General features: G+C 33.6%; 3 protein-coding genes and 1 pseudogene across 6 annotated transcripts; 3 read left to right on the top strand and 1 right to left on the bottom strand.

Moving 5' to 3' along the window:
* The first annotated feature begins 887 nt into the window (after window positions 1–887).
* LOC105136315 (uncharacterized) lies at window positions 888–4,109 on the top strand. Of its 3 annotated transcripts, XM_011041608.1 has the most exons (6): window positions 888–1,064; window positions 1,199–1,463; window positions 1,494–2,024; window positions 2,350–2,550; window positions 2,747–2,942; window positions 3,588–4,109. In XM_011041608.1, the coding sequence occupies exons 2-6, from the start codon at window positions 1,224–1,226 to the stop codon at window positions 3,770–3,772; spliced, it is 1,353 nt and encodes a 450-aa protein (XP_011039910.1). In that variant the 5' UTR covers window positions 888–1,064; window positions 1,199–1,223; the 3' UTR covers window positions 3,773–4,109. The 3 variants fall into 3 exon arrangements, with proteins under 3 accessions (XP_011039910.1, XP_011039909.1, XP_011039908.1); XM_011041607.1 differs by having other exon boundaries at window positions 888–1,026; window positions 1,199–2,024; XM_011041606.1 differs by having other exon boundaries at window positions 1,199–2,024.
* A 704-nt stretch (window positions 4,110–4,813) lies between these two features.
* Window positions 4,814–5,790, top strand: LOC105136368 (probable E3 ubiquitin-protein ligase RNF217; annotated as a pseudogene).
* A 5,920-nt stretch (window positions 5,791–11,710) lies between these two features.
* LOC105136314 (transcription factor bHLH66-like) lies at window positions 11,711–17,325 on the top strand. Its single transcript, XM_011041605.1, has 8 exons — window positions 11,711–11,854; window positions 13,419–14,209; window positions 14,411–14,503; window positions 14,661–14,762; window positions 14,909–14,974; window positions 15,729–15,794; window positions 16,058–16,126; window positions 16,672–17,325. The coding sequence occupies exons 2-8, from the start codon at window positions 13,472–13,474 to the stop codon at window positions 17,071–17,073; spliced, it is 1,536 nt and encodes a 511-aa protein (XP_011039907.1). The 5' UTR covers window positions 11,711–11,854; window positions 13,419–13,471; the 3' UTR covers window positions 17,074–17,325.
* A 500-nt stretch (window positions 17,326–17,825) lies between these two features.
* On the bottom strand, window positions 17,826–26,440 carry LOC105136313 (AT-rich interactive domain-containing protein 4). 2 transcript variants are annotated; one of them, XM_011041603.1, is made up of 15 exons: window positions 25,125–26,336; window positions 24,837–25,028; window positions 24,619–24,672; window positions 24,334–24,422; window positions 23,690–23,963; window positions 23,523–23,579; window positions 22,666–22,697; window positions 22,314–22,449; window positions 22,013–22,186; window positions 21,283–21,846; window positions 20,543–20,680; window positions 20,196–20,294; window positions 18,907–19,007; window positions 18,701–18,791; window positions 17,826–18,235 (listed from the first exon to the last, which is right to left on the bottom strand). In XM_011041603.1, the coding sequence occupies exons 1-15, from the start codon at window positions 25,275–25,277 to the stop codon at window positions 18,140–18,142; spliced, it is 2,250 nt and encodes a 749-aa protein (XP_011039905.1). In that variant the 5' UTR covers window positions 25,278–26,336; the 3' UTR covers window positions 17,826–18,139. The 2 variants fall into 2 exon arrangements, with proteins under 2 accessions (XP_011039905.1, XP_011039906.1); XM_011041604.1 differs by lacking the exons at window positions 17,826–18,235; window positions 18,701–18,791; window positions 18,907–19,007 and having other exon boundaries at window positions 20,281–20,354; window positions 20,522–20,680; window positions 25,125–26,440.
* Window positions 26,441–27,673: the final 1,233 nt, after the last annotated feature.

Below are 27,673 nucleotides of genomic sequence, written 5' to 3'. Positions count from 1 at the left end.
ATGTTTCTGTGCATGTTTACATAAAACATAAACATTCAATATTAATTAAATATGAATAATAATTATTCATGTTTAAAACGAGAAAAAAAGAAGTTATGATCAGAGTAACCGACTAGAGTTTGAATTCATACAAATAATCATAAAATTTAATTCTATTTAAAATAGAAGTTCTTGACAAGTTAAACTGTTATTATTTATACAATTATTTGAAAAGAATAAATTTAGTTTGTATTAAGATTTAATATATGTTATTATTTGATATTGGTTAAACGTATAAAATTATAATTATATGATCTGATGAAGTTAAAATATTATAGAAAAGATGACTATTCCCACACATTTTTTTCTTCAATCTATTCGATTGATCTTTATCTATTTTTGCCTTTGTTTAGAAGTTTTTTGATTTAAAATTATTATTTTTAAGAAAAAAATAAAGTATTGGATTTACTATATTCACAATTGAGATCCATTCTTTCAATGAATAAGATATTCTAATAAATAAACTTTGTAAGAATATTTGTTAGTGTTATGATACTCATTAATTACAAGTTTATTTATTATTAATTATAAGTTTATTTATTTTTATATTTTAAAAGTGTTTTTGAAAAACATATTTTTTTAATTTTAATTTTTAATTTTATTTTTTTAAAATTATTTTAATATTTTAATTTTAAAAATTATTTTTAAAAAATAAAAAATAATTATTTTAATATATTTTTAAATAAAAAATATTTTTAAAAATAATTACCATCCAAAATATTCATATTCAAAACTTTATCAATAAGATCGAAGCCAGCAAATAGAAAAGATCCAGCCCATAGGGAACGGTCATGGATGAGTCCCAAAGCCCAAACAATAAATAATATACGTAATAATAAATATAAATACCGAGTTTCGTATGCTTCTTCTCTATCTAATCCAATCATCTCTACCTCCGTTCCTTCCTTTTGCTTGTGGTTGTTGTCCGTCGACGATTGAAAAAAGAGAAGGTGAAAATCTCAAAGCTTGGATCAGACTTATTGCAAGGTACGCTGTCGTTCCAATTCTCCCAATATTGAATAAAGGTAACGAAAAACCCTAATGATTTAGAATCAAATCTTATGCTGTTCGTTTTTGTAAAACTAAATTATTCTTCGTGTTAACGGATTCAGCTCCTTCGAATTATTATTAATATATTTTTTATTGGTTGTGAAATCAGTTTTTATGTGGTTTAGCTGCTGCGAATGGCGAGTTTTGAAGGGAAAGTTCAATTCTGTAAGGTAGAAAAGGGGAAGAATGCATACCCTAATGTTGAGGACTATTCCGATGATCCCTTATGGCCCGTGCCGAATCGGGATTACCTTGATGGTTCAACTGATGACGATGACGATCCTCGTTTTTCTGCAAATTTCAATAGGCTTCCAGAGGTCAACTTGAAAAATGTATTAAGTGGGATAGTTGCCATTTTAACTGGCCAGAATAAAGATGGTGGTGGTGGTGGTCGAATGCATGGTGGTGGTGGTGGTGGTCGAATGCCCAGTTCAAATGTTTCCTTTCTGGAATCGGAGAAGAATGGGGACACGTATCTGCACTCCTCTGTTTATATTCCGAGTGCCCCGCCGCTTCTGGAGCCAAATTATACCACCGTGTACAAAGATGTCTTGGAAGCTGAACCGCCTGAGTGGTTGCCAGATAGTTCTACTACAGTTTGTATGCAGTGTACTGCTCCCTTTACAGCAATTTCTCGTGGAAGGCATCATTGTCGTTTTTGTGGTGGGGTTTTTTGCAGAACATGTACTAAAGGACGGTGTTTGCTACCTGTTAAGTTTAGGGAGAGGAATCCACAAAGGGTTTGTGATACCTGCTATGATAGGCTTGATCCTTTGCAAGGTGTTCTTATTAATACCATTAGCAATGCTATGCAAGTGGCGAAACATGATGTCGTGGATTGGACATGCACGAGAGGATGGTTAAACCTGCCAGTTGGTTTCTCCATGGAACATGAGGTATACAAGGCATCCAATACGTTGAGAAGCTATTGGCAGGTGCGTTTTCTGCTTGTTTTCGTACTTCTTTATGTTTGAAAGATGTTCAGTTTCCTGTTTCTTGGTCTCAGGCCTTACATTTTAATCACTAATTGCATGTCAACCCTAGATTTGGCGGTAGAGTTACATTTCTCTGTTGACATTGTCTTATTATGCAATTCTAGACTAGTGGAGGAAGATTCAGCATATTATTTATGTTTTCCCGTTGACATTATCCCATCATGATATTGTCAACTAGCCAAAAAAGTTGGTTATTCAATTATAGCTGTTCATTATTCTTCTTCATTAAGGAACCGGTTGGGCTTATGCTTTCTGAAATGGTCAGGTTTCTAGGCTGAATCCTGAGAAGTCCATCCCCCTAGCAATTCTGAAAGGTGCCAAAGGCTTGGCAATCTTAACAGTTGCCAAAGCTGGTGCAATAGTTGCTTACAAACTTGGCACTGGTTTAGTCATTGCTCGGAGATCTGATGGTTCATGGTCTGCCCCATCTGCAATATGTTCGGTTGGCTTAGGATGGGGTGCTCAGGTAAACTTTTCAACACATTAGGTTTATCTTTGAAAATGCAACAGAAGCATAAAAACCTCCAAGATATGCTTGTGTTTGAAGCAAAAAAAGTCTCTTACCTCTTCTACGATAAAGTTGGCATCATTTTTTTCTAAGATAAAATCAATTAATTCAATGCTGAAATTTTATTCTTGTCACTCCTCTCCTTGTTTCCCAGATTGGGGGTGAGCTTATGGACTATATAATTGTCCTCCATGATTACAAAGCTGTGAAGACATTTTGTAGTCGCATGCATTTTTCTCTTGGGGCTGGTTGCAGTGCTGCTGCAGGTCCTGTTGGGAGGGTGCTGGAAGCAGATCTTCATGCTGGGGATAGAGGATCTGGCATGTGCTATACTTACAGTTGTAGCAAAGGTATTTTTGAGATAAGTTTTTGTGATCTGACCTTGAGATTCTTGTATCTTTAAATTCTATCTTATGACATGAAGCCTTTTGGCTGGCACTAAAACTAAGGATTGAAATGAGATATTATTTAGCTTTTGTAGTTTTGTGAGGAGAAGATCTTAACTTTTAACATGCTGTTTGCCCATAGCTGATGAATGTTAGATATGTTGATAAATCTATGAATATCCAGTTTGCATTTTTCAGATTGATGAATGTTGTTTTGGATGTGACAGTGATCTTTAGGGAAAATCTCGGGTTGAAGTCCCAAGGGGACTGAATTCATTTTTAGGATGAAGCTAAATATAATCAATGATCTTCGCGTGGGGAATGGGAAAATTTCACTTCTGATGCCCCGAACCCCTGGATGTATAGCTACCTAGAATTATGCTTTATCCTTAGCTGCCCATTGTTTTAAATAAAACCTTCTTCGGTGACTCCATTATGGAAATTTTATACTATGTCCAGACCATTGAAATTGGTTTTGGGAGATGTCCTAGCATTTGGTTGCTCTCCTATTCTGCATGGTGTTAGTTATTTTGGTCTTTGCTCCTAAAACTATGCTGCGATTTGAAAAGTTAGGATAATCGATCCTTCTAATTGTTTGGCATGTATCAGGGGCATTTGTGGGAGTATCACTTGAAGGAAATATTTTAGCTACAAGGACGGAAACCAATCTAAAGTTCTATGGTGATCCTTATCTCTCTACTGCTGATATTCTTCTTGGAACTGTGGACAGACCTAAAGCTGCAGAACCACTATATGCTGCTCTTGGAGAGCTGTACTCAAGTCTACAGCATTAGTTCTGGTGCCTGCCCTCCTTTCATGTAGAATCTTCCTGCATGTGAATCCTCGTTGCTGCATGATAGGATTCTCTGCTGAGAGACGTGCATTGGCCCCTAAGCTTAATCCACCATCGTTGAATTGCAAAACTGCTTCAAGTGTACAGGACCGTTTCATGCTACAGACAATAGGTTTTAATGTTGTACTTATAATTTTTTATTCAGTTGTCTGGAAACTATCAGATGGTTGCTTGTATAGAATCTTGTATACGTACTGATTGTTGGTGTATAGACATTTTAAATCAGTTACAATGCTTGCTCTGAGGAATTTCCCTCGCCCTAAAGTAATTTTTTCCTTGCTCTTGACTCTATTAAACCCCCTCATATTGTATCTTGGTAGGTTGGTTCCTTGTGGGTGATGAAATAGAATAACCCTTAGCCAATTTAATTTTCAGCACTGGTTTGGCTGCCTATGGTTAATTTGCGTAGAAGACAGGTCGATGATCCTATGCGTCCGGCTTCTGGAGCGCAAGTCATCTCCAATTCGAGGGCCAAGAATCCCCTTTTCATGTGAGCGACTGATCAGGGCGGAGCAAGAAAATAAATTAAGGGGTCAAATTAAAAAATTATTTTAAAAAGATTAAAATTTCAGTTATTTTATACAAGGAAGGGCTAATGACATTTAAAATAAGTCGGCGTGTTAATCAGTTATTTTTGAGGCCAAAAGTATCAAAGTCGGCAAGTCTATTCCACAAAAATACTCGGTGGAATACGAGAAAAGCGGTTAATAAGTTCAGAAAGCTTTCCTCGGTTTCGAATTCGTGAAAGGAAGAATGGAAACCACCTCAGCTTTGGAAAAGATCGATTCTCCTGCTTTCTCTATTGTTTCTTCTTCATTCATCTATGACATTGCCATGTGATTTTGTTTTTATTTGACGGTCAGGATGGACTCTAGTGCCTAAAATAAATACCCTAATTTCAGGTTATTAGTTGCAAAAGTGGGGAAGGTTATTAGGACTGGAAAAAAAAAAAAAAAAACATAAACCAAAAGAAGATGGATTCTTTGTATCTCTTAAACTTCGGTAGCAAGTTACCAAGATGGCTGTCATGGCTTCTACTCGGTAGCAGCAGATCACCATGCTGCCCACAGATTTTTACTTTTTTTAATCACAGATATCGAAAAAGAAGAAACAAAGGGTGAAAATGAAGTTTGGGAATTGAAGACTAGAAGAAAGGAAAACAGGGGAAACAAGATGGGTGTTCTGTTGTCGTCCAAGCATAGAAAAAGCAAGAGAAAACTGAAATAGGGGGATTAAAGGGGATTCTCTAGCTTGCTGACAATAACCATGTTGTTGACTCTGCAGATGAAGAAAACAAATATGATGATAGGGAATTTCTTGAGGGTTGGGGAATGTTCTGATTCTGCAAATGATAGTCCAGACTTTGTTTTCGAAATCGGTGCAGAGCGAAGGGATTTGTGTGACTCATTCAGTCTGAAAGGTGGCGAACACTTCTATTGCACTGAATGCATTATTAGATATGTAGCTTCCAAGCTTGACGACATTCTTGCAATAATATCTTATCCGATGCCAGATTGCCGAGGAGTTTTAGAGCCAGAATACTGCCATGTGATCCTTACCAAAGGAGGTTTTTGATATCTGGGGTATTGCTCTATGCGAGTCTGTGATTCTTGGTTCTAAGAAATTGTACTGCCCTTGTATGGACTGCTCAACCTTGACGGTTAATGATGCAGGAGGGGAGGTTGAGAAATCTTATTGTCCATTCTGCAAAAGAGCTTTTTGTGTCGAGTGTACGGTTCCTTGGCATTCACATATTTACAGAAAATTTCAGAAACTGAAAAAGAAAGGGAAGATGTTATGTTGAAGGATCTTGCCTAGAGGAAAACGTGGAGGAGGTGTTAATTGTGCAAGAACTGTGTTGAAGAATCAATTGGTTTCTTCTATATGAAGTGCAAGTGTGCTTTCTGTTTCTCCTTCAATGCTGAAAAGATCTCGAAAATTCTTGGTATTATTACTTGATTATTACATTTTCTTACTTCTTTTTAGGTTGGATTTTATTTTGGTTTTGTTTTTTATAGCTTATTGGTTTGCCAATCAATGTCATCCTTCTCCTTGCGTGATTATGCATCGAACATGTAGCATTAAATTAAAAGAAACTAAAAAATGGGGTGTGTTCACTATAGCTTCTTCTCTTTCCTTTTTCTTCATCCATTTACATTTCACTTTTTTTTTTTTTTGAAGTAGTGCTATTTTTTTTAGTTGATCTTTTTGTAGCTAAATTAATGATTAATCACTTCTAATTTATTGAGGGCAAGATTTAAAGACATGGGACTAAAGTGAAAAAATCAAGAAACTATCAAATTTTTATCAACTAAGATCTTGTGTTATTTTTTATACTATTATTATCATTGTTACTTTTCAATATTCTTATGAATGAGCACATCAAATTTTCATCAACTAGGATTTTGTGTTTTATTTCATTTTTTGTGAGGATACAAATTACTTGTTTAATTATTATGGTAGAGATTAGCTATAAGGTTTTTTCGTTTTATGTTATGGATGTGTTCCCTTTTTTACTATTTATTTTATTAGATTTGCATAATAAGTTCATGGTCCCTTTGATAAATTCACTCGCTAATTTTTTTATTTAAAAAATAAGTATCGATATATTAAATTAGTATTTAGTTTTGGTTAAATGAATTGGTTAATTTATTGTTTATAAATTTCTATTATTATGATATTTTGGGATGTAGTTGAAGTATATGTATTATTAGCATATTTACTTACTGGTTCTTAACATTTAATAAATCGGTCACAATTGAGATATATATGTTTTTTAGAGGAATGATAGTCTTGTAACTTATACATGTAAAGTTTTTCAATTATTAATAAATGATCATGATTTAGCTCCTTTTGAGTTATTAAATTTTGAGTTTAATTTCTAGTTTCTGACTTTAAAATTTTCTAGTTGCAATAAAACAAAAACAACGGCTTAAAGAGAGAGTGAAAAGCAGTCAACAATGGATTAAAATTTTTTGTTGGAAATTAAGAGAACATTTTTAGTGGTTTGTTAGTAGAAACCATGGCTAAAAATGGGTTGCGTGCTCCTTCATTTTCAGCTATAAATAAAGATGTTTAAAGAAAGTTAAACTAAGTAGCAAGAAGCAACAAAACATGTAGTGTAACAACTATAATAGTAGTAGAGAGATAAAGAGAAGTGTGAGGCAATTAAAAAGAGTTAGGAGTTGAGTTGAGGAATTCTTCTTCCTCCATTGTTGTAGATTGTATGTTTATTTCTATATCTAATAAAATAGGTTGCTCCATAAATGTAAATGATTAACAAACCATGTTAAATTGTTTTGTTTTGAATTTGATCATTAATTAATCGATCATAGCAATTGGTATTAGGTCTTTTGTTAAAGAAAATAATTGGTGTCTGGTTTTTACCTAGAAATAAAAGTGATAAAAAATATATTGTGAACATATCACTACAAAAAGAAGGCCGAGACAAAAATAATAGTGAAAATTATATGTAAGATAACAAATGAAAGTTGATGTATGCTCTTACACGCATGAAGTAAGGGCTGGATCCTACTCGGATGCATGCCATCTTCACCTAAGAAAACAACTCAAATCAAATACCAGATTACCCAACATATATGACAAACCCAAACTAGACCATTTTAGTAGTGATGTCATGCTACCTCAACCGTGATCTTAGCAACCACATCAACGAGTGAGTCCTACTTGCCATGTTAATGAGTCACAAGTTGAAAGTCATGTTCTGATGAGGTTGATCTATGTGCAACCAAATTTATCATTCAGTTTGGCCTATTCACTAGGTCAATTTGTTTTGATAAAATTAGAGTTATTTAAAATAAAATTTGAATGATTTCAGATTTGTTCTTAACAAATTTGATCATCTGGATTAATAATGATATATAATTATTGAGATTTAGACTCAAATTAATTATTTATATAATAAGAGGGATTGTTTTCACATGTATTTTAAATTCATTTTAGTGGATAATGGTGATTAAGAAAAAAAATAACATGTTAATTTAATATGTATTGAACTACGGAGCTGAAGGATTAAGTTGAGAAGTATAGCTCTATTAAAGAGGATCTGACATGATTTTATTTCTTGAAGGAAGGAAGGATTGAGTGCTCTTGACACCTTGATATATGAAATGTGGAAAGATAATAATAAGGTTGATAGATTTTAAAGCTAGGTATGAGTACAAGTGACTCCATAATATAGATCTCTCTAAGAAGTGTTGAAACAAAAAAATAAATAGATAAAGATAAAAGACTAATCTTGATGAATTTGTAGTGCTTATAGTCTTATAAGCTTTAGAGAAATTTGACAGATAGATGACCCAGATAGTTTAGGTCATATGTAATATGGTAGAAAAAAAAAAAACCTCAACACAACTAGCAAGTCTTTAATAAAAGGACAATAAAGTTTTTCATATTAAAGGTTCTGATATACACGTGGTTTTTCTTAAGATGCTAGATTTGGATAAGTATAATTTTTTAATGATAAAACCAACCAGGTTCCTAATAAATATAGAGAAATACATGAAAAAAAAATATTTGGCACCTTATTTTGTTGGAAGAGATATGTTGTCACAAAAGAAACTTCTATCAAATACAAGAGAGCAATAAAAATACTTAGAGAACAAAGATTGCACAAAGATATATCTAATAGGTGCATGATATATGTTGGATTCAACTAGGTACTAATAACCGAGAAATAAGACAAGATATGTGATAAAAGAATATTTGACATGATAAGTGCAATCAAAAGATTTGTTCCTAATAAAGCTCATAATGAAGAATAGGTCAAAGAATTGCATAATAAAAAGTTTTTTATACTCTTGATAAGAATAATAATAAAGACCTTTCTAATATATACAAGCATGAAAAGATATACAACAAAAAACTTATCATACTCTTAATAAAAATAATAACTAAAATATTTTTAATGTATGTAATAATGAAAAGATAAGATATTATAAATATCCAGTTGAAAAGGAGTGACTATTTAATTACATAGAAGTTCCTTTTGATTATAAAATAACAATGCTATATTTTTCAATGTTCAAAGATACTTTATTGTATGTTTTGAAACATAGTAATAATATAAATATTTTTTATCAGCTACCCTTAATAATAAAATAATTTCACCTTAAGTTCTTGAAAATTATAATGAACAATAGTATTTTTGTGGCTTTGATTTGTTAATAATATTGCATCATACATTAAAACTAATTAAAACATAAGACATAAGACAAGAAAAAAAATATATACATTTTTTATTTCATTAAGGATAGTTTTGTTTGATGACATTAGATAAGAAAAAAAGAAAAAGAAATAAAGTGACATTATACTTGTGTAAAACAATAAAATAATAGCTGTTTGATTATTTTGTTAATTATCTTCAATAGTAATATGAAGGATAAATTTGATTCTTCAAATTGGTAAAGGGTCATATTGTGAATGAGTTAATAATAGGCAAAGGGTATTCTCATTGAAAAAATTATATATATACATGCTTGTTTTTATATTTTAAAAATATATTTTTAAATTTTTTTTACTTTAAATTAACTTTTTTTTAGATCATTTTAATATGTTGATATTAAAAATAATTTTTTAAAAATAATTAAAAAATATATTATTTTAATATATTTCCGAATGAAAAACACTTTAAAAAAAAAATACTATCATACTCTCAAACACCCTTTTAATTTTAAACAACATTTAGGTTGACACATAACAATAATTTCACTCATTTAATTATCTTTCTTATTTTTATTTAGCTATTAATTTCACCTCTCATATTTGTGGTATTTACTTTCTCAATATTAAGTGAATTAAGTTTTTCATTTATTATATTATGTTCAAATTCTAAGATATGTTTATTCCGAAATGAATTCATACATAAAAAAGTATTCCATCTATCTTTATATAATTAATTACATCCAATTTATTTTAAAGAAGTTGTATATTTATAATCTATCATTTTGTCAAACTTGGTACCATCAAAACTAAAGGAAATACATTATTTGACTTGTACATGACTAATTTCATATGTTATATATCCAAACCTTTATTAAGAGATGAATAGCAAAGTCACTACCCTTTACTAACTCTTTATATATAAAAATAAAAAATAAAAAATTTAGTCTTATTGTTTAGAATGAAAGAAATACGCAGAGAATTAGAGAACAAGAGGGTTTAAACGACATGTCTTTTGAGCAAGGATGATATTCAATTAAATTAAATTGTGGTAGGTTTTTTATTTACTTGCTTCCAATTGGAAATATTTAAATTTGGCATTTGTCCATACTCTTGACCGATCAAGTTAGGTGGAGGACTTTCCATCCAACATATAAACTCAAGTACTCGATCAGCTCCGAGGTTGTTTTCCTAATTAATATTATAAAAATAAAATAAAGGTTCAAAACATAAATTATTTTAAAAATATTTAATTTTTTTATTTTTCATGTTTTCAATTGACGTGCTAATATCAAAAATAATTTTTTTAAAATAAAAAAATATTATTTTAATATATTTTTAAGTAAAAATCATTTTAAAAAACAATCACAATTATATTCCCAGATAAACTCAAATTAATAACTAAAACCACGAGAAATCCTTTATAAACAATAAAATAAAAATTTATTCATTATTTTTTAAAAAAACAACTTTATAAAATATAAAAAAATTATAAAATAAAATAAGATTATAGTAGATAACGAGATACTCTTCACCTAACTTTGCATGTAGCTTAAACAACCAAATTAAATTAGGTTTTAGTTATTTATATCAAAATCATGCCGCAACCAACATCAACCAATAAATCCAATTGGTAAGGCTAACATATTAAAAGAAAATTAAAAATAAGAATTGCATCTAAATGTTAAGATACTCAAATTAATAACAAATGTAAAAGAGTTTTGAAAACAAGTTTTGGGTTAGCATATTAAAAAAGTAAAATAAAATAAAATGAAGAGAACTTTCTTTTGGATTTACTAGGTTGGAAATAAAAGTGGTTCATTTCATACGACAATCATGCTTCTTTTGTCTTTGTTTGGCCTTAAATCTTGCTGTTCTCTCCTTGTACAAAAAGGAATCTGTCTTTTGAATTTTGATTCATGTAGGGAATCGTTTTGTATTCCCATGTGAGAGAGGACATTTGGGTAATTCTCTTTGTTAGGGTTATAAGATCAGAATCAATTTTTTTTTTTTTCCAGAAAACAAAACCTGTCAATTCCATGAATCCACCGCCTCAAAAGGTCCAAACGCCTGAATCAATTCCTTGCTGCGACGTTTAGATTTTATATACGTTTCATCACTAAAATACCCTTTTAATAAGATCAAATGTTTAGAATGGGAAAGGCTGTTTTCGTCATTATAAAATTAGTTAGTGCCTCTCATTTCAAAGGAACTGAAACGTCTCCGCTTTATCCGGGGTGACAAAAACTTCTCGAACATAATGACAACAATACCCACACTGCATGGGGCCCGCTAACATCCTGTCTCAAGGCCATAAACGGAAAAACGCATCCCGCTGTCAAGGTCAGTGACGGCATTTTGAAAAACGCGGCAGTTGAAAAGTTTAGCTTAAGGCCTGATTGTTTTTCTATTACTTTTAAAAAAATTTACAATTTTTTTATTTTAAATTAATATTTTTTAAATACTTTTAGATTTAATGTATTTATATAAAAAAATATTATTTTAAAATATTTTAAAATAAAAAACATATTAATAATCAACCACAGCCCAGCTAAAAAAATTAAAAAAGGAACAAAAACATACGTGGTCCCACAAGAAACAGAATTAGCTGACCTGTCGAAGTGAGAAACAGCCACGTTGACAAAATCATAAGGAAAATAATAAAATAATGAGATTGATATGGACTCTGTTTTTTTCCCCAAGGAAAAGAAAAAAAGAGCGGTTTCTGCGTCAAAAGCTAAACTACTTTTGTTGTTCTAAGCTCTCTAATTTCTCTCTCTTTCTCTGTGGATGCTGATGGTGAGAGAAAGACACCCCAAAACATTACTGGTGGATTTTCCTTGTAAGATTTTAAGCATCTCTTTCTTTCTATGTTTGATTTTGTAACTTCAATGTGGCAGTTGATTTTGTGCAAGCATGTTGATCATGGTTACTTACTAGTGTGATGTAAAGTATTTTTAATAGACCTACTTTTTGAGGTTTGATTAATCATGGGTTTCTTTTTGCATGAACTGGGTCCATGCAAATGTTTTTTTTTTTTGGTCTGTTGAAGAATAATCTAGCTGATTTGGAGCTCCGTGATGTTTTATACAAAGGTTCAATCATGTTTTGGATTTATTTTATATATTTAATTGTGGCTAAGCTGGAATGGATTATGGTGATTTGATGCTTTATATTGAAATTCTTTTGCGGGGTAAGTGATCTGAGTTTTGTCGTTTGGTTTAGGGGAAAAAGGATCAAGTTTTGAAGAATTTAGTTGAAACAAAATAGGATGACAAATTCTTACTTCTATGTAATTTCAGGGATGGAATGCACTACTTGCCAAAGTAGAGTTTTTTTTTTTTTTATGATTCTTTAGAAATCTTAGCTTCTTAATGGTCTTGATATGTACTCATTGTCAAAGCACAATTAGAATTTGCAGTTCAAAATAGAGTGGTTCAATCTTGCATGTGAGTTGTTCGAGTATGTTCCGGACCAATTATTTCAAGATTTTTCTCTTCTTTCTAGTTTTGTATTTATAATGCTCGATCTCGTAAATATCAACTGTGATTCCTCAACTTTTAAAACAAGTCGAATTTATTAGCTTTCTTTTCTAGATACCCTGATTGTAGTTGTTAGAGCACTCAAAGGATGAAACTCGTTGTTATTTGAATGATCTATTTCATTGTTCAGGCGCATACTATTTCTTAGCAGTGTGAAGCACTTTCATTGCTCTATAAATTGTTGTTATGTTACAATTACCGCAAAACCATGCTGTATTAAGCTTACGTAACGCTCCATTGCTCTAGAAATTGTTTCGCCTAATAGTTATTATTCACATGTGTTACCTACATCCTTCCATCAATTTCTTGTTCTGGACATTGTGTCTTCTCTGTACGCCTTAGCATGGGCACTTCAAATCCATTGCCCAGTTTCAAGCCGTGAGCAAGCTCTTGGTTCCTTTCTGGTTGCCACTTCTAGATCTTTGTGGGCCAGATAGCAGGGTGGTCAACGTAGTGTACTGGTTTAGGTGCAGTAGTGCCAAGAAATTGTTTGCCAATTGGATAAGCTGATAGCCCTTGATTAAAAAGAAGGGAATTCACTTTTTATTTTTAATCTAACTAGAATTTCATAACCATTAATAGCTTCTTCAAGGAAATGGACATGCCCTTGGTCTTGAACCGGCATTTGTACCTGCTGCTTGACAATGTTCTGACTTATTTTTCTATGCCACAAAGGGCACGATATTTCACATGTTATGCCTAGGATACAAAATAGCTGGTGTATATCATATGGATGCATGCTTGTCTGCATTTGTATGTCACATTGAAACTAACTGCCTATATGATGTCTGTCCATGCAATAGTTGTTTCTTGTGCATACTCATCACCAATGTAAGAATCTAACAAGAGTTCTTATATTCACAGGAACTGATACATGTGCGTGCTGTCAAAATATACTTATCACTGTGTAGCGATTGATGATGGATGAGTATCTCAATCATTTGATCTCTTCCTCATCATTGGTGGATGGAGATGTAAAGGAAACTTCATCTTGGGTCTGTAGTGAACCAAATCAACCAAATTCCTTCCTCCCTACTTCTCTTGAATTATATCAAGATGACAAAAAAAATTCACCTGTAAGCATGATTAGTTCAAATCAAAGTGTGGAGTCCTTGGCCACTCAAGACACTTCATCTGTAGTTCTTGGCAGTGAGTCAGATTATGCTGTTGATAAGGTCTTAATTTCTGAACAAGCTCAATTGCAAAATGATTGCCAGAATTGCAGTGGAACGCCCTCCCCTGATGGAATGGCACGTGGAAACTTAAAATTTGGAAATACGGGCCTGCAATGCAATGGAATTCTTCCTACTTTGAGTTCTTTGAACTATCCAAATCAGCTTTCAATAGTTGGTGATTTGACATCGTATATCTCTTTTTCTGAGGCAACCAATGCTGGATGTAATGGAAGGGAACAATCTGAGTACCTGAGATCCTTAAAAAATCTGCAAAACTTCTCATCCATACCACAATTATGGCCTTCACAATCTTATGAGGGTGTTTCTTCTCTCCCTCCTTTGATGGGACAAGACAGAATAGAGGGGTCTGGTCTTCGAGGAGGGAACTTGGATGATGATATGCATATTATGGGGAAGGGATATGTAGGCATGGATGAAATTCTCCGACTTGATAAGTTTTCTGCATCACCTACCACAGAGGTATAACTATCTTGATCATTGCTGATTACATTTCAGATTATAGAATTATAAAAAATTTGCTGCAAAAGATGGTGGACTCTCCTTGTCTAGTTGCAACCTTATTTAAATTGATTCTTCAAGTTTAGGAGGGATTTACTAGTTGATTGTTCTGTATAAGTCAAAAGGTTCTTTTTGATTGATTGTTCTTACTCGTACTTGTAGGGGAAAGAAGATTTGCAAAGCTGTCATTTCTCATCTGGCATAGCTGAGCCCAATGTAAACATGTCAATGAATCAATTATCATCTATGCCTCAGGTTCTTGCCATAGTTTCAGATTTTTTTCGTGTTTATTCAAGATTTTTGCACTTCTCAATTTATATGATTGGTCAGAGATCTCTCATCAACTGCCAGAAATGACTGAAGTAACATATTGAGTGTTATGTGTACAAACCATCTGGATTTTGAATTGCAGACTACATTATCTGCTCCAGCAGAAGGCTGCAATGGAACTGGAAAACCTCGTGTCAGAGCACGACGTGGCCAAGCCACTGACCCACATAGTATAGCTGAAAGGGTTAGTTATAATTATCATATAACTATTGCAAGCTAAATTTTTTCATGAGTAGAGTTTCAAGTTGATGTTGCTAAAAGATTTTGATTTTTGCATGGAGTTTTGTGAACATAATTATTCATTAGTTTTTCTAAAATGTCCAACTGCAGCTTCGAAGAGAAAAAATTGCTGAAAGGATGAAGAATCTGCAAGAACTTGTACCTAATTCCAATAAGGTCAGCTTCTTTTGGTTCTGCTATTGTCATTAAATATACTGTGACAAATGGTTTGTGTTAGTTTTTTAATTAGTACATAACCAGCTGCTTTTAGCAACAAATTATACGGGCAGATGTTCATGATTCCAGTATATATTTGTAAGCATAAAAAGATAAAGTTGGAAAAAAGAATTTGATAGATGCAGTCAGTACTTGCAGCTCTAACAAGCTCAATCAACATCATGTTCTTGAATTGAAACTGTAGATAGTTGCCTTTTCTGATGAGTCAGCTTCAAATCTGTCTGGTACTGGTAAATGAAGCACCTCTGTTAGCACAGTTATAGTTGATGGTTTTCTAATTAATTCTGCCTGAAAGAAGGAAATGGGAGTACAACTTGCCTTTTCAAATATAGAGTCAATTGTGCCTGCAACTATCACCCCTAGGATCACAGTTGTGCTTGCACTTGTTATTAATACTTGACATCAGATTTAACATCCCGACCATGGAGCCTTTTCTTAGTTGAGACAATATGACATGTTTTTCCCAGGAACTGAAGAGGTTTTTTTTTTTTTTCACAAGAAATATGTAGGTTTTAATAGTTCTGCCTGTCATTAATAGAGATGGGAAGGCAAAAGTAACTGACCTGGACTTCATCTTTACATTACTTTCTAGTCCCACACTCACAAGCACACATAACTTTCATACCAGCTAATTGTGCAATAGTGAATTCCAGGCCAGCTTTAACAATGGACTGAATTCATTTATGATTTGTAGGTTGACAAGGCATCTATGCTTGATGAGATCATCGAGTATGTCAAATTTCTTCAGCTTCAAGTCAAGGTATGATAATGTCTAGTTGTTGCAAATATCCTGTAGAAACACTTCTAATCAGACTTGTTTGAATTTGATTTTCTGTTTTCAAATATTACTTGTTTCACCATATCAAGTTGCCTTCACTTTTGTTGTATTGGTCAGTAATTTCCATTTTCTCTGTATTGGTCAACAGTTGTCATGAAATTAGAGGAAGTGAGAAACTCTGGATAAGCCATTATTCCAATTACTGATTGAAGTGCTATTTCTCACATTGTTGCATGAATATCCAGGTGCTAAGCATGAGCAGGTTAGGGGCAGCAGGAGCAGTCATTCCTCTCCTCACAGATGGTCAACCTGAGGTTCTATGCTTTGACTTTTATGATAAACATGCAACTTACCTGTTCTCTTCTATTTATGATTTTGAAATTAGCTATCAGTGTCCCTGTGTCCATGGACATGAGCATGAAAATAGTCAGCCTAGCTGAAAAAATCATCAAACCACCTAATTGTTACCAGGTTGAAGTCGCTAGAATGGATGGAGACAGAATGTGAGGAAGACATCTAAGATTACAATCCTTAAAGTATCTCTTTTACATGATTCTCTAGTAGGTTTCTACTTGAGGGCATTGACCGGTGTCATTAACGACATCATTGAATATGTTCTGGCCCTGCATTGTGTAATCATAGCATTATAATAGGTTATCAGTTCATGCAATATTCTTTAGTAATCTGTGTTGATCACCAATGGGGAAAAAAGGATTGTAATGAGGGATATCATAGCTGACACCTCAATATTTGAACAATAGTATCTTCCATAATGAGGATGAATTTGATCATTTTAGGGAGCATGTTGATATGCATTATTTTACAAGGATTCTGACAGTTTATCGTTTGTCTTCTTCAGGGTCATAATAGTTTGTCACTCTCGCCATCAGCTAGTCTAGGAATTGATTTTTCTCCATCTGCTGATCAAATTGCCTTTGAGCAAGAAGTATTTAAGCTACTGGAATCCGATGTGACCATGGCCATGCAATATCTTCAAAGCAAAGGTCTCTGCCTCATGCCCATTGCGCTTGCTGCTGCAATACCCACTGTTAAGGCATCGTTATCAGGTACAACTTCTGAGGATAGGAAGAACAATGGCTACACCAATGGTCTTGTTAGCAGCAGCAGCAGCTTAACTGGCATTGACAATCATCCAATGTCCAATGATAACAGTATTGCAACCGGTACACTTAGCAGCAAAGGCATGATTGTCAATGGCTGCAATGAGGTTGTCAAGCAAGAAGTGCTGAAGAACACTTAACGCGGAGCACGGAAACTATATAATTTTATTATTTTAGATGGGGTTTCATTTTTCAAGCTGAGGCAGATAATCTTGGAATCTAAAGCTACTTAAACTTTAAATCTTTTAGAACTTAAGACTTTCTTTCATCGTCTTTTCTTGTTTGAAGATCGACTGTACGTTTTTATGAGAATGTACATATACAAGCATGCATATAGGCCGATACTGTTTTTATCCGTTGAGAATATATAGAACATGCAGATTTGCTTTGATCAAGTAATTTGTTTCAACTTGCTGACCATATATACGGACCAGATTAAGATCTGAAGATGATTCTGAGAGTTATGCGTAATTATGTCCACGTGCCATGTCTAGTATACAGAAGTGACTACATCCCCTACATCCCCCACCAGACCTGGCTCGAGAATCAGCTTATCACGAGTTTCTTCGGTCCATAAACTTGCATGGCTTGACCAAAAAGAAAATTCTACGAAATCCAATTAGCAGGGGACGTAGCTGGTTAACTACTCGGATCACACTAGTGATTTGAGACCTAATCATGCCAGTCATTGAATGAGTAGCAGCATATAAAAACAAAAAAATACAAGAGCATTCACTACAATATCAAAGCCCCGTGCCCAAGAAAGGTCTAAGAAACCAAACAGCTATTCTAGCTGTCTGTTGATCCATCATTCAAGCGTTGATCAGAATTCCAAAACATGCCGAGCACTCAAGACTCCGCAGGTTGATAGCTGGGGGACCACAATCACAAATGAATTGCATAAAGAGGATTAAACCATTGCTGGGAAAGAACGACCCAAAGAGAAGATCTCTATCTCACCTATTTTCGTACATTCTGTTAGATACTTGACAAAACTACCTGATTAAATTAGATTTCAAGAAATATAATATATTCTACAATTAATCTGTCGAAATTGGCTTTCCACGGCACGTGACGGGTGGGGGGCTTCTTAATTGCTTAATCTATATGGAGCGAGATACGATACAATAATTACATTCCTACTGCTCTTTATCTTATGCATTTATGTTGAGGAAGAAAGGACATGGACCACTTGAGACCAGCTTGCTAATATCCATTTGTAGTTTTCTGTGATTTTTTCTTGAAATTTGCAATGCTGCAGTGGGGGCAAATATACTCCAGCCCGTCTGTTTTAGCATAGTCCTGTCATTCACCAGAAAAAATTCAAGCATCGAATAAGATCCCACTCGTGCCTTGACAATTTGCAGTTCATGCAGACAACAAAAAGAGAGTTCACAACGCAACAAGAGATTGAAGTCAGAAGTAGCAAATCCTCACAACCATTTGACCAATCTAAAGGAAGAAAACTCGGTTTTTTATTTTTCTTCACACCACTGATTCGATCTCGACTGATGACCTATGCTCAACAGGTAAAGATATATCCATATATAATGTTAGTTATCCCTTGCACTCTACAACAAGACTAAGTTCAGCACAACCAAAGTCACAATGGACCAATAGTAACTTAAAAGTACTAACTAAAAGAAAAGATCAATCATAGCCTTAGTTTCAAGCAACCATTTTCTATCTGCTTGAAGTAAAAGATTTGAAACAAGTGTTTATCTTTAGAGATGTCTAATCATTAAAGAAGCTTGATCAAAAGCACACCTTAAAGGCACCAAGTCCCTGCCTCCTGTCACAGCCAAAGTGAGCCCACTCGCCACATATTCCACAGTTAACCCAATCACCAGCTGCACTACTGTGAATATGATAACCCAAGTGTCAGTACAGTGTATTTTCTAGTGCGCATGTGTGCGCACAAACAAAAAGGGAGAGGGAGAAGGAGAGGTGGAGAGAGAGAGAGAGAGAGAGACCTATGACACAACAGGCAGCATTCTCCATCTACATCGTCATGGGCCAATTCATATTCCAAAAGGTAAGTTTCATAGTGCCTTTTTAGTGTATTGCCAACACCCTAATAAGCGTGGAGCAAAAACAGTGAGTTACTCCAAACTTGTACACACAAGAAGCAGTTCAATATCTTAAGCAGGAGTCATGATCCGTGGAAAGCAAGAAGAAATCGCCATGCACAGAATAAATTTATAGATCCACCAGAGAAACTTTCAGCTGAAGTCTATTATTTGCTAGAAATTATGTGGCAAAAGCCCACTCCCATCAATATTATAGACATTCTGATTTGGCCATCCACAAAATAATATGATGTGAAGCATGTATATGTTATTTTTACTCCTAAAAATTATAAACATGAAGAGATTTTATAAAAGCTGACTCAGCAGCTACCAAAAATAATGCGGTCTGCATGGCACAGCATTGTTGACCCTCCATTTCATAAACTCAGCTTGTTTACCCGCTAGTCATCTAACTCAAATTACTATTCTAACTAGTATACCTTATGATGAAATCATTCCTTAAATGATTTCAATTAATTAGAGCAAGTCTAGGGGAAAAAAATTGATCAAGGCAAACTTTACAACCGATGGAAAAGTAGATGATAATGAAAAGGGAGCTAATAAGAATATATCAGACAAGAATATCCAGAAAATTTTAAAACAGAGCTGAATAAAAAACCTGCAGTGCGGAAAATGTGGGTCAATAGATGAGATCAGATACACTTTTATTTTTTTATTGTGAATGAAATACTTTTATTTAAGAATTGAGAAGAGAACCATACCAATCGAACTCACTAATACTGATTGTTTAGTACTATTTTAAATTATTTTAGTTATTAAGGAAAATAAATTATAAGACAGTGGTAAGAAGGCTGGGGGAAGCAACAAAGCATGTTGCCAGAACAAAATCAAGATGTTTAGCTGAAAGAGCAAGAAAGTGTAACAAAAACTTGAAACATCAGACAGAAAACATTGAATGAGCAGTTAAATTATGTTAAAATCTACTGCAAATAACAGCAAAAGGCAACATATATTTGAGATGGATCATATTTTATGCATCCCAAAGGTTCCAAATTTCAACAGGAAAGGATTGTGATTCTGCACTTCTTGGCTGTAAGAAAGTTAGCATAGTTGGTATATGCAATTCAGGTCCAGCTCTCCAATATTGTTACCAACTGTAAAGCTCTCAACCACCATAGGACATCTCAAAAACCACAAACAAAAATAAGAAGAATTAGATGTTCGTAACTTACAGTCATTCTATTAGTCAAAGTATGATTGCGCATCTTTGAGAATACTTGTCCTTTCCAGTTGATGCCATTCCCAACATGAAAACCTCCTCTTGAAACCACCTGCGTACCCAATATTTCTCAGTTTTCAGTGCTAAAACCTTTCAAGATTTGAATCACATTGCACCTTCCCAAAAAATTCAAAAAAATTTTTTTTGCTAAAATTTAATATGTTTTGAATCGTTTTGATGTGTTAATGTCAAAAATGATTTTTAAAAAATGAAAAAACATTATTCGCATGCATTTCAGCAGAAAAAGTTATTTGAAAAGCAACTGCAATCACACTGCCAAACAATATTAAAAAAACTCACCTCTCTATACAAGTTAAAAAGGTCAAGGCGTTTTGCATTGAGAATGGCATCAGGAAACTCTGCCAGTCCACCTTGAGGAACAAGACGAGAATGACCACGAAGAATCAAGAACTGCATTACATCCCTCAAGAATTCCTCCTGCCAGAAAATAAACCATTGGGGACAAATATTAAAAAAATAAAAAACCTGATAATATCAAAAATTTGTATATAAACCATTTAATATAACAGGGTTATACAATATCCAACTCTTGGATCCAAGGGGATAAACACGTTAGCTTCAATTGTGGTCATATTACATGATTGCATGAGATTATCGGAATAGCTATGGTGTAAATGTAATAGCACAGAATGATAGTCAGGCGCCCATTTGATTCCATATACCCAAATGTTGAATCTAAAAAACCTAGCTAAGTAATCATATACTTCAAACAAGAAAAAGAAAGGTAGAGAAATTACAAAACAGGGTAAGATAGTACTTGAACTAACCAGCCATTGAAATCCCCAGGATTCATACATGTCTAGGCATAAAAATCAGAAACAAATAACCTCTAACTTATTACACATCAAAACTTTCATAGATGGCTAAGTTATAAAACTCAAGAAACATAGGACTAGATAAGTAACCCTCAACCCACAATTGAAAATAAAAATTTAACCATTCCTAAGAATATAAATGCATAGAAGCATTGTACATGAAAAGAAAGAGCACAATTCGTGAATTAAAAAAATGAATTCTACCTCAGAGCAAACTTGTATTGGAGATCTACCACAACCATGTTTCTTCAAAGGCAGTGGATTTAGAGAAATAATCTGCTGCGCCTGATAAGAGCTTGACAATGATTTTCGATGTGTGACAGGAGCAGGTCCGACAACACTATGCTTTGGTGGCGGAGGTGGCAAGCTAGGCTTTGCTTGTTCTCCATCATATCTTTCAGCATCAAAAAATCCAGAAAATGGTAGCATTTTATGGCGATTAGTGTGGGGAATTGGTCTCATTGCAGCAACATGAAACTTGTGTTTAACATTTCCTCCATTTTCACCTCCACGACCAGAAATTAAGGGTTTAGTTTCTCGGGTTGGCTCAGATCTTTTTCGACAAGGTGGAGGAGGAATCAACCAGGTAGGAGGCCTAGTGAGAAAAGAGTTGAGTGGATGGGACTCTTTGTCCTGCTCTGAACAGAAGAAAAGAAGGCGATCAGCATCATCTTTTTCAAAAGAAGCAACTGAAAGTCCTTTAATGCTTGCAATTCCTAGCATTACTAAGCGGCGGTGGGATACATCTGGGGCCAGCTGCCGCAAAACCTGTGATGGCATTCCACAAGACATGGCTATGAGAACTCACATTGGTTGATTTGGGCCTAGTATTATCAACCAAGAAGAAAATATAGAATGGGCGTGGGATAATAATTCCATATTTATTAAGTGTATCTAAGAAAACATAAATAGGAAGGATGTGAGACAACATTACCTGTGATGCCCATGTAGGAACCTTCATGGAAACTTCAAAAACACTTGCCCCACAGGCTATGGATGCAGACTTTCGTGGCTCAGATGAAGGTGATTTGCTTTCCTCAAAGCTAGTCAATGCATGGACTAGCTGACTGTTCTCAATAAGCTCATTTTTAATATGATTCTCCAAAAGCTGAGACAACACCCACCCACCCCAACCAAAAAGAAAGGACCAGAAATTGTCAGATGCATGTAAGATAAAAGTGACAAGCAAGCAAGCAAGCACAAAATCAACCCTTGTAGAGAAATTTTATCCTTGCCTGATCATTAAAACAAGTTTGTGCACTGCCAGACACTAAAAGTGATATGTGAGCAGAACTGCAGGTTGATAAATCACATCGCATTGTCACCACACCACGAGAAAATGTCCCTGCCTGAAGAGGAGGTGGAGGAGCACTGCAAATAATGGTGAGATTTGTGAGCTAATAAAAACAGAATGCAGCGATACCAAAAGGCATTTAATTATGATGATCATAATAACTATTTTGAAGAAATGACACTGTGTGCATGTGCACGTCCACACATTTATGCATCCACATAAACAATGTGTGTCTGCAGCACTATAAATAAAGAAGCAGGAAGCAAGAAACGGGGCTCAGATTCATTCAGTACCTTGTCCGGTTATGAAGTTTACTGCCACGAATCTGCATGCAAACCATTGCAAAATAATAAATAAATAACGATCTGCTGAATTAAAAAAAGAAAGAAAAAAAGATGACAGAATTCAAATGAAGAAATGTGAAGTGGTGATAGCATTTAACTATGCGTTTGGTAATGCGATGCAGATGCTTCTGCAAAAGTGTGTTTAGACTGGAAAGGCATTAATTTGATAATTAAAAAGGTACTTGTTTCTGACATCGGCATATTAAAACCATTCAATAGCAACTGAAAAGGCATCAATTTTGATGCTTTTTCAGACCAAACATACTTTAAGAGGCACTTTCAAACGAAATGAGAGCACACTACCAGACACAGTGATATCAATTAGAACACACAAAAGCATATTTTCATTATGACAATTGCTGGAACATAAATTACAAAAACCTTGTTACAATTTCTTACTCAACAATAGAATGGATACCCAACCAACATACTTGCACTCTTCTGTCAAGAATATTTTTTTTTGTATCTCATGCCTAGTGCAGGAGACAAACATACTGGCTAAAGCCTAAAACATTTAGCACTTCTAATTTAATGATGTTGACTTTTCAATTCTATGTGGACTGAATGAAGAAGTATTGGATCTATTGCGGCTCATATATTTAAATATGAAAATTCCATGAATGCCAAGGATTGTTCAGCTGAGGACTATAAGGTGAGCTTATGGAGAGTAAAAGAAAAATGGAAGTAGTGGTATCAAAGATAATATCCTTGCCATCTTCGTGATTTCACAAATAACCCAAGGGATGCTTAATGATTAGGAGTTGAAGAACTCCAGAAATAAGTGGTAAAGCTGGCAATGAACTCACTTCGATGTTCAAGAGAGCATTAAGCCCATCCTCCAATGATTCCAACAAGCATGCATCCTGAAGAGAGTAAAGATTGTAATCAATCCATGCCCATTGAATGCTACCATTAATATATTCAACCAAGCAACAATCGAAAATATATTCAGAATTATGTCAGTCAGACATACCAATTTGCATGAAAGTCCACAAATAAGAAACCTCATGGTCACATCATCATCATATATTTTTATAGCAGGAAGAGCCCCAGAAGAGCTTTCTTCACCCTGATCATCTGCCTCGGGCAGAGTAATATCAAACTTTGGCGGATCACCGAGTAACTGTGGTCCGGGTTTACCACCAACTTTCTGGCCATTGGAAGCTAGGGTATTGTTGTTCCATCCACAGTAGAGCTTAAAAGATGCATAAGCGAGCTGGAAAGCATCACATGTATGGCTGCAAGAACTGTAATGCACAAGAGAGCACAACAGAGGATATGACATTCATTTATTTATTTAATTTCACAAAAAAAAAAGAGCATGCTGCACTACGCTGCCAAAGAAAAATTATTCAGCCCAACAAATTATCGATATGTAAAGCTCAACATCTGGTCCACGATCTCATCACAGGAAAATAATCCACACCCAAACAAATACTTCCACACTTAAAAATTTAGTCATTGATTCAAAACATGGATCCATGAGCAATAGCCTCTAGACTGAATATTATATAGATCTATCAAAACAAGGAGGTTAAGATGGAACTAACAGAACCACACATAATAGAAAAGGTTACTGCAAATTGTTGATCTTGATGTACAAGTAGAAAATCATACCTTTGAACCACTGACAACAATGCTTGACGAAAGTGAGAACCAGCATAACATGAAATCATGCTTTTCCAATATATAACATATGGAACTCCCTGCCACATGGAAACACCGGTTTGACAATGATTCATGAGAAGAAGTTGGATAAAGCATGCACCATCTCTTTAAACATTTATAATTAGCTTAACCAGTAACTCCATCAAATAATCATAATCCTCATACCTCTTTCCCCAACCTAAAAATAAAATCAACAACTCAAAATATTACAGAACGATTAAGGATTAATAGAACCTTGGAGTGAAGTGCCTCTGCCAACTTTTCACCATTGGGAATCTCTAAATAAACCTGTACAAACATTTGAAGGTAGATTCAGTGAAATGATATGATTAGCATTGCAAATTGCACAAGAATAATCTGACAAGAATTTAAGACAAACAATGAGTTCCGTGTCACTGGAATGATAAACAAGGAGCAACGAGTATTATTAAATCTTGAGGAACATCACTCACCGTGGGAGGCAATGTGGAACTAAATAGTCCGCATAAGGATTCTGGGGTGGACAAGTCAACATCTCCCCATCTTAAAGGTCCAATTTCTTCACTATCTTCAATCTGCTCACCTTGAAAATACACGATACTGGGCTCCAATGAATGAAGAACACGCTGGAACTCATCAGTGCTCGGATTAGTCAGTACCTGAACCTGCACTCAAACATAAACGATAACAAACATCAATTTAAACTAAGCCCATTAAAACCAGAAATTCAAATTTATAGCCAAAAAAATTCAAAAACATGCCTCCAGCCGCCCAGCTGAAGCAAGTTCCGGAAAAGGAAATCTAGGTTTATCATCCGAGAGAGGTTGCTTCTGCTTATTATCACCACTTTTACCACAAAGAACAGCAAGGAGAGTACAATGATTCCTTAAAGGACCTTGAGCATGAAACATCATGCATACATGCCAAGATCCCTCAATATATGTTTGAAAAAATTGACAACTAAATCACTTTCCCCAGTAGCAAGAGCAATTACACCAATGCTTCCTTTAACCCAGAAAGGTTCTAAACAATCAAATCAAAGAACAAAAACCTAAATTTTGATAAAAATCTGTGGATCCCAACTTAACACATCACCAAAAGCCTCAAACTTTGGTGCGAAGCGCTCAAGACCAGACCTAAAAACACTCCAAATTGAAGAAAACTGAGCGACTCAGATGAGAAAAACAAGAAATCAAGCAACCCAAATGAACAAAATTGAGGAATTAGAAGAGTTAAAAAACCCAGCAGTGGAAGAGAATCGAAAACAACATAAACCAAAGCGAGGATAAAGTTAAGAAACCCTAGATAGCAATATTAAAGAAATAATCTCTCCCGAAAACCTGAAAGGACATCTTTTTTCCCCTTTCTCAAATAAAAATCTTCTGTTTGACTGCCTCACGTACCGAAACAACAAAATAAAAATAAAAAATAAATCCCAATAAGTAAATCAGAATAGGAAATCATTAAATCAAAGCTTTCATTAAAATTCAAACAAAATCACCATTTTCTTTCTTTTTTTCAAAAAAAAACAAAGTGTCAGTTTACAAACTACTGTTTTCCTAAACCAAATCAAGCCAAAAACAAAATCAAGTAAAAAACCAAAACTCACAAAAGAAAAATGTCTTAAAAGAAATAAATAAATAGGGGTGTGTTTATTTCGTTTCACATTTGATTGGATAACTTTTCAAAATCATTAAAAAAAAAAACAAAAATAAATGTGTGTGTATGACTTTTTGCCCACAAGATTCTCGGATATTAAAAGAACTACCAAGCAAATACCCATGTTAACGTGTTCTCAAAGATGTATACTACTGCTCCTACAGGAATAATAATATAATCATCATTACAAATTTATGCTCAACTTTTTTTTTTCACTTGCATGTAGCGTTGCTCTTGCTCAAGTGTCCTGGGAAGAAAAGATTCCTTCAAGAGTGTTAAATGTAATTTGCTTTTATTTTATTTTTGTGTTGGGTTAGATTTCCTCTTTTTTCTCATTTTGTCTTGGATTTGGAGATGATCTCGTAATTCAACTAGACTCTTGTTCCAATCATGGTAAGGATGAATCATTATGTTGGGGTAAAACACTTGAGGAAACCACAGAGATGGCTCAAACGATGGATCATGTCTTGATTTTGAATGGATAAATATAGATTATAGAACTTGCTCTTGACTTAAATCTGGGCTTGTCTGGGTCCCGGTTGCCTGGATGGTCTCATTTTATTTTATTTTTATTTTGTTAAGGGAGGGAATAAATTTCACCATATTAACAATACTCTAATAGACATGGAAAAGTTCTGTAGCTTTTCCATGTTTTTTATTTTTATTGTATTAATATTTTTATTTTTTTTCCATGATTTACTTCTTGTTTTTTTTAAGTTATATGTTTTTCTCAAAATTATTTTTACTAATTTTTTTAATATTAAACTAATTAAAAATTATTATTTAAAACAATATTGTAAATTGTTATAATATTTTTTATATATTTTTTTTATGATTTTTCCTCCAAAATGATTTTTTATATTTTTTTATATTGAGCTAGTTGAATATTTAGATTTATAGTTTTTTTAAAAAAAATTATATATTGCTACAACATTTTCCCACATAGTTTTTGTTTTTTTCCAATATTTCTTCATATGTTTTTTTTTTCAAATTCTCTTTGTTGAATTTATTTATTTTAATATTGAACTAGTTGAGAATTTAGTTTTAACTTTTCGCACATGTTTTTTTTATTTTTGTTTTTGTTTTTGCTTTTTCCCAAAATTGTCTTCTTTTTTTGTTTTTTTAAATTATTTTTATTGATTTTATTTTTTTAATATGGAGCTGGTTGAGAATTTAGTTTTATAGTTTTTTCTTTAAAACACTGTTCATTGCTACAATCTTTTCTCATATGATCTTTTTTGTTTTCTTTGTTTTTTTCTAGAATTATCTTTGTCAATTTTAATTCTTTTTATATTGAGCTGGTTGATAATTTAACTCTATAGTTTTTTTCTTGAAAAAAAAAACAATATAGATTACTATAGTGTTTTTCCACATGTTTTTTTATTAATTTTTTTTCAAAATTATCTTTGTCGAAATTTTTTTTTAATGAGCTAGTTGAAATTTTAACTTTATAGTTTTTTTCTTTAAAACACCGTTAATTGATAAAATATTTTTCCATATGATTTTTTTTGTTATAATTTTTTTAAAATTTTCTTTATCGATTTTTTTTAATATTAAACTAGTTGAAAATTACAAGTGTAGATTTTCTCATAAAACACTATAGATCATTACAGTGTTTTCTTGCATGGCTTTTTTTTCTTATGTTTTTTTG

Source organism: Populus euphratica, unplaced genomic scaffold (genome assembly GCF_000495115.2).
Source record: "Populus euphratica unplaced genomic scaffold, PopEup_1.0 scaffold53.1, whole genome shotgun sequence".
Classification (NCBI taxonomy): domain Eukaryota; kingdom Viridiplantae; phylum Streptophyta; class Magnoliopsida; order Malpighiales; family Salicaceae; genus Populus; species Populus euphratica.
The sequence above is the reverse complement of the archived record's forward strand: the minus strand, read 5'-3'. Positions and strand labels throughout refer to the sequence as shown.

Coding starts and splice junctions, on each gene's coding strand:
- LOC105136315 (XM_011041607.1), top strand. CDS start 1,224: ATGGCGAGTTTTGAAGGGAAAGTTCAATTCTGTAAGGTAGAAAAGGGG. Junction 2,025..2,349: donor CGTTGAGAAGCTATTGGCAG/GTGCGTTTTCTG, acceptor TGAAATGGTCAG/GTTTCTAGGCTGAATCCTGA. Junction 2,943..3,587: donor TACTTACAGTTGTAGCAAAG/GTATTTTTGAGA, acceptor GGCATGTATCAG/GGGCATTTGTGGGAGTATCA.
- LOC105136314 (XM_011041605.1), top strand. CDS start 13,472: ATGATGGATGAGTATCTCAATCATTTGATCTCTTCCTCATCATTGGTG. Junction 14,210..14,410: donor CTGCATCACCTACCACAGAG/GTATAACTATCT, acceptor TCGTACTTGTAG/GGGAAAGAAGATTTGCAAAG. Junction 15,795..16,057: donor TTCTTCAGCTTCAAGTCAAG/GTATGATAATGT, acceptor ATGAATATCCAG/GTGCTAAGCATGAGCAGGTT.
- LOC105136313 (XM_011041603.1), bottom strand. CDS start 25,277: ATGATGTTTCATGCTCAAGGTCCTTTAAGGAATCATTGTACTCTCCTT. Junction 23,964..24,333: donor TTGTTGTCAGTGGTTCAAAG/GTATGATTTTCT, acceptor TGTGCATTACAG/TTCTTGCAGCCATACATGTG. Junction 22,698..23,522: donor ATGCTCTCTTGAACATCGAA/GTGAGTTCATTG, acceptor GTTTGCATGCAG/ATTCGTGGCAGTAAACTTCA.